Below are 10,131 nucleotides of genomic sequence, written 5' to 3'. Positions count from 1 at the left end.
CTGATCCTATGCTATTTTGTAAAATGTTGTCGGTCTGTTAGTATTTTCCTCCTTTAATTTCTAAAATAAAAATAAATAAATAAAACCTCTGTAAATCTGAGTCAACCATACTTTTCCTCCTGTAAGCTGTTAACGCAGGTGTTTAGTCACAAAAACAAAAAGACCAATATGAAAAATAATAAAAATACAAGTAAAATAACAAAAAAATCAAATAAAATAACCCCCCTCAAAAAACTGTAAGGACTAATAAACAACTGCCAAAGAGCCACCCAAAAGCAGAAAAGGACATTATCTCATCCTAGTTAAGTGACTTCACCTGACAGTGAACAGCCTTGTTAAGTCTAGTTACTATCTGTGTAAAACTATACACTCATTCGGGATTTCCAAAGATAAGACCCTCAGAATAAGGAAGTCAGTTATGGGCCACATCATCTGGCATGCAGTCTCTTCTCTCAGACAGTAAACAGCCCAAGCTACACTCAGGTGCAGTCAGGGCCAAGGGTTCCCTCACCTCCTGGTTTCAACTGCAAACCAATCTTCTTCTGCTGATGTCTTTCTCTCCCTCTCCACCTCCCAGCCCCACCTCGTCTCTGCTCAAACATTCTGCAGTCCTGTTTGCCATCTGATATGCAGTATATTTTTTCATTCAGCTATCCTCTCTCAGCACCCATAAGAAAATAAGTTCTACGAGAGCAGAGATTTTTTATTTTTACTCATTTTGTTCACTATTATATTGCAATCTCAAAATGCAACACAAGCTATTATGTTGGAGTTGTGGAAGGAATCCATGAATGAAATCGCACAGCTTCTAGAATACCCCAAATGTGACTGTTGTCTTTAAATTTTGGGTTTTTTTTTTTAACTCTGATAATCCATTACATTTGACCTAAATCAACAAATATTATGAGTTAGATAATTCAAGAAATCACTAACAAAAGCTTCCCTTTATAGAAACTTAATTGTGTTTTTTCATTCTATTTGTTTCTAGATCCCAAATGGAATAGGGATAAAAAATGAATGCTAAGGTACATAGGAGATAAACACAATCCTGAAGTAGACTACATCAGAACCAAATTGCTGAGCTGGGTATGGTGGTGCACACTTGTAATCCCAGCGCTTTGGAGGTTGAGGCAGGAAGGATCATTCAAGGTCAGGCTGGGCTACACAGTGAGTTCAAGGCCAGCCTGAATTACATAGCGAGATCCTGCCTCAAAACACACACACACACACACACACACACAATTGCTCCCACGTGAGTATTTCACATCACAATGAAAAAAATATATTGGGTTACCTGAATTGCAGCGACTCGAGGACGACGCAAATTTTTGAATGAACGCTTCATAATCCATCTGAGCTGATGCCAGAAGGAGGTGGTGTAGGAAACCTTGGAGCCTGAGCTCCTCTGCCTCTGACCTTTTGAAAGTTGATCTAATTCACCATTTACTTCTCTGTATTGGGAGGAGTTGGCATAAAGCTCAGCTAAGTTTCTCACTTCGGCTTTGGAATAAAAGTAGATGAATACAACATTAAAGACAGGAACAAATAACTGATTTAATGCATTTTCCTCTGACTTTTTCTTGGCTAACACCATAATGTGAAAGCTTGTGTACAAAAACAAACAAACAAACAAACCCCTAGCTTTGTCAGTACTTTACACATGAGAAAAAGACAGCTACATGACCTTACTGCTATAATCTTACGGATATACCATAATCAATTGGAACCCTAATTCTTAAAACAGATTCCTTACAAACTTATAATTCTTAATATAAAAATCCGGTCCATACTTTCTACTATGTGCAAATGCAAAAAGTACAAAGTGTCTCATTTTAAAAATGCTATAAACAACTAGCATTTTTGTCTTTTAATGGAAACTTCCCTTACAATTGGCAATGTTATATAAATGCTCATTTACAAATTAAATCAAAACACCTATGTCACTCATAGACAACAATGCCTATCTGCTGACTGGTATCAGAACACTGCATTAACAGGAATTTACAAAATCACATTTTAGTGAACCACCACATTAATGAACTTTACCTAAATCAGGAAAAACTGTGAACTAAAAGATTCACTTACCTTCCGAGGCTTCTATCTGTATGTGTCTTACAAGAGAGGACAATCCACATATCACATCCAGAAAGAAGTCTGCAGGGTTGTTGTAGGGCTCACAGTGGTAACCTAAGAGAGAAGGCAACACAAGAAAACAAACCTGGTCTTGGAGCACAGAGGACTCACTTAAAGAGGGTAAAGGAGGTGAGGCTAGGAAAGACAAAATCTAACAACTTCTCCCTCATCTTCTTGCTCTTCTCCCCTTAATAATTTATCCTTTCCTTTTACATAGCTACTCACATGACACTTCAACAATTATCTGTGCCCCCCCAATATATCTCATGAATACTGAACTATTCTGAACATCTTTCAACTACCCTAAACTTTCATAAGTTATAAAACCCAAACAGCTATCAATATACTCTGGTGCTTACTAGCACTAGATAGAACTTGGCTCTAGAAAGAAAATATCACATGCCTGGGTGCATTGTGCCTCAGAGTTCCCCCCTCTGAGATCCTCTGTACTCTCTGAAATGTGAAAACTGCAGTATACAAGTCAGTAATAATTCCTTCTATACCTACTAAATCCAGAGGTCCAAATTAGCATCTGTCATGCTGCCATAATTTCAAATACAGAATGAATCCCCTGGGCAGTATTTTCAAGAGAGCAGGACCAGCACAGCACACCTGAACTCTGACCTCAACTTCTTGTGACACGATTATCTGAAGAGGGCCTGAATCCTGACTCTTATAGGTAAACTCCCTTGGATTTCCCCATATATGTTTGATTCATTTTAAAGAACTAGACTGAACAAATTAAGAATGATAATTAGTGAATATTTAAAACTGTATTTTCTTTTGTACTGGGAATGGAACTCGGGGCCTTGCACTTGCCAGGCAGGCGCTGCAACACTGAGCTATATCCCTAGCCCTTAAAATTGTAAACTGTATTTGAGGTCATGGTCAAATATTCCTATGAAAGTATTTCTCTATAATGAAGCAAACTACATGAAGTATTTTTAAGTATTACTCAATTCAATCTGAATACGAAGAACTAGACAGTGCAGAAATGTTGGCCCCATCAAGGTCAGATTGAGGAACACTCATTATATGATGGCCATTCACATCCATTCACAGCCCAAATTTGCAATCTAATTTTCTAGAAAACGAAGTAACATCTCTGTGAGAGATCATGAAGGCAATATGCCAGGGGAAAAACAGATGAAACACCATCCAATATACTATCAAGTCAATGACACCAGACCTTTTCAGAAATGTTCACCTGACAGAATAATTGGCTATGAGCCCAGCACATTAATTACTGAACTCTCAGGGAAAGGCCATTATACTTAGCGAGTAGAATAGACACAGGCCCAACTTAGACACATTTACGCATACACACTCAAATGAGACAAGAAGTGGAGAGAAACCCAAGCAACGAGAAAGTACTACAATATGAAGAAAAATCTTGGCACCAAAGAGGCCAAAGGTATTTCAGAGTGGTGGAACCCAAGGCACTTCTATGCAAAAATCAAACAGCACCCTTGTAGACCTCCTCTGTTCTCTTCCAGAATTCTTCGAATGAAGGACCAGCTGCATGAAAAAGTTAAGTATACCTGCTGATGCAAAGTACTCCACAGCCTTCTGTGCAGGACCATGGAAAACTACCTTTCCCGCAGACAATAAGGTGAGGCTATCAAACAGCTTGAAGATGGAATACTGAGGCTGATGAACGGAGAAGACGATTGTTCGCCCCTGCCTAGACATCCTACATTACAAGAGGGAAAAGAACAAGTCATTAAGCATCTGAACATTGCACTTTCTGGTAAAATATTCTACTCCTACCATTAGGCCATGTATTCCCAATTCAACTTGATTTGCTCTTACAAACTTCTTATCTTAACTTATATTCTCTATTTAATAATTGGGGAATCTAAACTTAATGCTTTTATTAAAAGGCTAGAGCTCCTTAAAAGATGGACATTAAGAGTCTAGAACGTACTAGATGGTTCAGTGACAATGTAGATCTCTGGACAGTCTTCTCAGACACTGAATTAGAATCTCTGGGGCGGGGAACGTTGCCACACCCTAAGAAATCTGTAACTACATCCAAGTTTGACATAACTTGGTGCCAAGATTTTTCTTCATGTTGTAGTACTTTCTAATTATGGACTAAACATTAAAACAATGCTGTATGCTCAGTTGGCATTGATCAGTTTAGTCTTCTTGCTTTAGGATTGGATTTGGCTCTTGTGCCACTATAATACAATTAATATTGCCAAGCACTAAGTCTTCGCTAAATGCTTTAGAGAAAACTGCATTGTAAGTTTTACAATGTTGTTATAAAGTAGTTTCTGTATTATTTCCTTCTCTTAACACACAAGTCTTAGATAAAGAACTAGCCAAAGGGGCACAGCTACCAAGATGGGAAGGCTGTAATTTCATCCCTGGTCTATATCCATGTCACAAACAGTGCTAAACTATCTTTTCATTGGAGTTATTACTAGTGGGTAGAAGAAACAAAGGTCAAAAAATTCCTGTTTAAAGCTGTTATCAAGCATATTTTATGAGAAGAATTACTTTAATTCAAGCATTCGGTAAATGTTTACTGTATGTTTACAGTGTGTATGTCTAATGGGATCAGGAAGGAAAATGAAGGATTTCAATACAATGTGGAATAAAAGAGCTAAGACTTCCTTGTAAGCTAACAGGAGACTTGTGATCCAGTCTGAAGATAATATACAACTCAAAAGGCCTGGGTCTGAGCAGGGTCTGAGCAGGCCTGCTATTTGTGAGTGGTGGAACCGGCTCTTCCTTCAAATTGGAGCTCTCTCCAGCCACATCCAGCCTGGTCTCTCTCACTCCCTCTCAGCTGGCAGCTCACAGGCCCGCGGTCTTCCCTGACCCGCCTGCCATTTACAACAGCCCCCGCCCCCACCATGGCCAACCTTCCCTATACTCCTGCTTCATCTTTCCTGACAGCACATCTTTGTTACTTGACTGATTTTTTCTAAGGGCAAAATATTCTGCTGTGCACTTCTCAGTACTGGCAGTAAGAATACTGAGCACATAGACATGACCAATGATTTGTACTAAATAAATGAAAGAACAATGTTCCTGTAGCATTTACTCTTTCAGGTGCGAAATAACAGCATGTGCTGTGCTTGGGTCTAATCCAGTAGTGGGCTCATCCAGGAACAAGATGCGAGGGTCAGTGATCAGCTCCACTGCCACACTGGTCCTTTTTCTCTCTCCTTTGGACAAAACCTAAAACAGAAATTATTACCAGCATCTATAGAAATGACCAGGGTCCCTGCCATTTGGTGAACTAACCTGTGCTCTGTACCAGACGACTTATCTCTTTTTCTTTATTATTCTAATAGCAATAAACAGACACCTAAGAGAAGATGGTTCCTCTTCTATCAGATGAGTAAACGGAGACTCAATTCAGAGCTGTTAAACGATGAGATCTGCTATAAAGCCCATACTTTTCACAGTTGCTATATTTCACTTGATATCCCTTATCAAGTGGAGCATTTCATTTTAAGGTAGGAAATTAGAACCCTGAAAAGGTATGGCCCTGACATAGTGAAATCACAGTCTATACAGGAGATAAAGACAAGAGAAGAAAGAGGAAAGAAAATTACTAGCCTTCTAACAATGTATCTCCCCACTATTCTGGCCAAAAGTCTCCAAGTAAAATTACAAGAAGGGAGTGAACTTGGAGCCAGGAAAGTTCATTTTCTACCAGGTCATATTAGCAGCCTTTCAATTTCCACAAGGCTTTGCAAACTGATTCTGTCTACACTCTCACTATAGAATTCCTGATTCACCCTTTCAGACAAATCCAGAAAACGGGATGTTCCACAGGGGACCTGGCTGAAATTTTCCACCAGACAGTGTCACTGTGTGTGTGTGAGGAGAGTAGAAAGTTCTGGGAGATGCAGGAAGTGGGAAATAATCCTGTAACTAAGAATATCCAAAGAGATAATAATTAAATGTTACTCATAGGTACTATTAACAACTGAACTATAAAAGACATTTCATGACAGTTCATGAATATGGGCTTGACATAGCTGGTGACATGAAATAGTGTTCATTTTGATAGTTAGTAGTAGTATTGTTAAGGTAATTTCGTTATTTTTCATAGATGTGAAATAGGTATTCAGGAATAAAATGTTATATAACATTCTATAAAATATTTCAGTACGAAATAGCTGTAATAATCATGGGAGAACATTTTAACAACTGAGAAATCTAGGCTAACAGTATCAGGAGTTATGCTGTTATATTAACTACCTAATAAGTGTATATCATAATGATCAGACTATATTCTTTACATTTCTTTTTTGTTTAAAATATTAAAAATTAAAATTATTTTAACCAACTAAACTATATGAATTCTAAGATCTCAACAACAGCCTTTGTTTTCCATTGAGTTACAAGCAAGTAATTTAGGGCAATGACAGTTTAAACATGAAGAAGACAATAAAAAAAAAAAATCTTACTCACAAAATCAGGTAAACAGAGCCAAAGCAAAAAATCACAAACACTCATAAAATAAAAATAAGTGGTAAATGGAGCTATCTCGAGGTTTCTTTCCAAACAAAATGCACTTGACATAACAGACGGTCAACAAATATCAGAGGAAGCAGCAGTCAGTAGCATTTGTGTTCTTCGCTGTTGTGAGGAAGCTGAGCCGCTGCAATCAGCACATCTGGACCTCAAAGGTCCAGATGTGAAAACTTCCACACTGATTGCTCAAGACTAAATTTCATTGGTTTCTCTCATTTTTTTCTTCCTCATCCTCATAACTCAGTTACTTTGTCTAAGCTTTGTTACCCCTGCTTACAACTATATATAAAGTTCTAAAAACAATTATAGCAAATGAGAGTCTGGAAATAAATACTGGCAGAAGAAAGGTAAGGGGATAGGGGCTGAGAAAAACATATCAAAAGAAAGTCTATGCAAAAATAATCAGCACAAATTAAAAGTAAATCCTAATGTGACCAAATGTAATCTTGGGAGCCACACAGCAGTGTGAAACAGAGCAAGAATTCTTGCCTTCTTATCAGTCAATTGCAGAAATATGCCTCAGAACGCATTGGAACAAAGTCCCGTGGAGGAAGAGAGGGCTGCTCCAAGAGGAAGAGAGGAACAGGAGCAAGAAAAGTCAGTACAAAGCTATTATATGAGCCCAGAGCTCAACAGTGAGGACGGGGGAGGGTCGTACAGAACAGGTCAAGTAAGGACACTTCTGCACCCTAGGTCTCCCTCTGCTCCCAGGAGTCACCCCTCCTTGAGACCGTCTCTCCAGCTTAACTTAAACTTTCACATTAGGTAAGCACTCACTTTTCTCCTCATTACAGAAAGCACTCACATTATAGGAAATTTCTGATGAATGTTACACTGTGCATATAGAAGAGACCCTATTTCCTAGCTATGATTCCCTCGGTTTTATTCACATTACCTTGGAATCTGCCACATTTTTCAGACCTAGCTTTTCAATGATGTTTTCAATCCGCTTATTTTTTTCCTCATTCGACATTCTTGGAAGCCGAAGAGCTGCTGAGAACTGTAAATGTTCTCTCACGGTCAGCGTGATCAACACAACATCATCCTTTAGACAAAATGATATTTTAATGAGACATCCTGAGTCTTTTCTAAGACCATCACTCTAGTATATGTAATTTAATCATCAAAAATTACATACCAAAGGTAATTTCTAGCTAGTGGTGAGCTTTCCATTCTACCAACTGTAGTAACAACATACATAGACAACTGCAGAACCTCATGAAATCATTTCCATCTCCCACTGCTCACCAAAGGAGAGCCTATGATGACTAATAACAGACTGCTGTCCACGGGGATTTTCCCAGAATACCTCTCTAAGCTAATGGAGTGAGAAAGGTAAAAGAAGGGCAGAAAAGGACAAAAGTAGTGGCTTCTAGAAATGATGCAACAGCTGGAATTGATGCCACTGCCCTATGAGGCTCATATTCCAGATCCTCTCTGCCTTTTCTTTTAACACTACTCTCAAATGGTGGGAGATTATGAAATCTAGTGTGAAGAAAGTTGGTTCTACGAGCACATCACGTAATTCATTGGAAGTACATGAAAGCATAACCCAGGACATTTGCCCATGTAAAAACAGGAAATCCAAAACATAACCCCACATACACTTACTTTTACCACATAACCTGAATTACATTTGAAATCAGCAGGTGGCGGTTCTCCATCTATCAAAACATCTCCAGATAATCCACGTGGATCTTTTCTTCCAGCTAACACATCTAACAACCTACAAAAAATACATGTATTTTGTGGGGGGTTTCTCCCTCCAATAGTAATATCTGTATATACTCTGTCTCCAATAGCTGTATCTCTCAGCTACTCTGAAACCAAATTCTGTTCAAATTATAAACTAGTTGAATCCAAATTCTATTCAAGTTATGAGCTAGTAAAAGATTCTATAGTTCACCTAGATTCAATAATATGTATGATATATATATATATACATATAAATAAATAAATTCCCTTTGAGGGAGTATTAGAGAAGGGGGCAAAGAACTGGGGGTTAAGAGAGTGTAACAGGAAAGGTGATGAGATCAAAATGAGTTATTTTCATGTATGAAAATGTCATAATAAAAAACATTCTTCAGTAAATATGGCTAATAATTAGAATTTGATAAAGAAAAAAGATTACACGACAGAGTAACATCATAGTTATCTTTGTGTAAGGACATTCTATGATCTTTGTGCAATAATAACATTCCTTAAGGACACATTTTTCAGAACATATTCCCAGTGTTAACCAATGCAAGATTGTGCTTAATTAAAATAGTAGGCATAATTTTAAAATTCTCACTTTTCACTATGTGCTATAAGAATTCTCAAAAATATAAACCAAAAGCAACACTGGCTTACACAGCAGAGACTACAAAAATGATCCCCCTCGCCAGCTATCTACGTTGGTGGGTCAAACTCAGGCACTGTGCTCCTTTCTCTAATTCATGTATTTAATTATACCTTCTGCTCTATTAATTCCTTTAATTTTATCTCCTTCTTTTTCTTCCTCATTAGCTCACAATATGGCAAATAGCTGCATATCAATCATATTATTATGTCCTATTAGTATAGCTGATAAATGTGATTTATAAATACCACACTTATACTGCAGAGAAAGCTTGCTTATACTTTCTGTTATACTCACACAGATTTGCCTCCACCAGAGGGCCCCATAATGGCATTGAGGCCAGGTCTCATAATCCCACTGTCAACACAAAAAGATACTGATTTATTGCTCAACTTTATTTTTCAAAGGATATTTTTAAATTTTTATTATTATTATTATTACTATTACTATTATTATTACAATTATTTTGGTGCTGGGAATCAAACTCAGGATCTTGTGCTTGCTAGGCAGGCGCTTGTGCTGCTGAGCTATATCTCCTATTGTTCAACTTTAAACACAGTTCTATTAATTTAGGGTCTTCATGGAATATACTCAATGAATGTTGATGAATTGCAGACTGAAAATAAGTACCAATAATACTTAAAAGAAAAATTGTTGATTAACAATTGTAAAAACCCTAGTGTCTATGTCTAAAAACCCTGGAATCAGATAATGATTCCTGCCAAGGTCAATCCTATGATTACACAATTATCATGAATGACAAACTTCATGTATATTTAACTTCATGTTTATTAAACTTCATGTTTATTTAAACTTCATGCTTATCTTACGATTACACAATTCTTGTGAATGATAAGACAGGACCTCAGCATTTACTACCTGTTTTCCCTTAACTGTCACAATTATATAATGGCTGGTGAGATGAAGGCAAAATCCACCTTTCGCTTAGCTCATTAATAGAAATATCTCTCACTGAAACACTGGACAAAGAGTGAGAGGTCAGTAGACTTACAGCAAGCTGTAACAGAAAATCTTTTATTCTTTTGGTGACCCCAGACACACAATGCAAAACCATACTGATGGTGCACCATACTTTCAAGGTGCATTTATCTATAGCTCTTTTTTTTTTTTTTTTTTGGTTTTTCTCCGGTACCGGG

At 37.6% G+C, this 10,131-nt stretch overlaps 1 protein-coding gene across 2 annotated transcripts in view; it reads right to left on the bottom strand.

Moving 5' to 3' along the window:
- LOC102022559 (ATP-binding cassette sub-family G member 2-like) overlaps positions 1-10,131 on the bottom strand; it is a 169,970-nt gene that overhangs the window by 40,401 nt on the left and 119,438 nt on the right. For both annotated transcript variants that reach the window (XM_005374296.2, XM_005374297.1), the window contains exons 2-8: positions 9,272-9,331; positions 8,245-8,359; positions 7,529-7,678; positions 5,189-5,325; positions 3,675-3,826; positions 2,086-2,187; positions 1,295-1,500 (exon numbers count right to left, since the gene is read on the bottom strand). In XM_005374296.2, the coding sequence (XP_005374353.1) occupies positions 1,295-1,500; positions 2,086-2,187; positions 3,675-3,826; positions 5,189-5,325; positions 7,529-7,678; positions 8,245-8,359; positions 9,272-9,331 (922 nt within the window). The remainder of the gene's footprint in view (positions 1-1,294; positions 1,501-2,085; positions 2,188-3,674; positions 3,827-5,188; positions 5,326-7,528; positions 7,679-8,244; positions 8,360-9,271; positions 9,332-10,131) is intronic.

The sequence above is a fragment of the Chinchilla lanigera genome, unplaced genomic scaffold (genome assembly GCF_000276665.1).
Source record: "Chinchilla lanigera isolate Chin_1 unplaced genomic scaffold, ChiLan1.0 scaffold00004, whole genome shotgun sequence".
In the NCBI taxonomy this organism is placed as follows: domain Eukaryota; kingdom Metazoa; phylum Chordata; class Mammalia; order Rodentia; family Chinchillidae; genus Chinchilla; species Chinchilla lanigera.
This window is presented reverse-complemented; position numbering and strand designations above follow the sequence as displayed.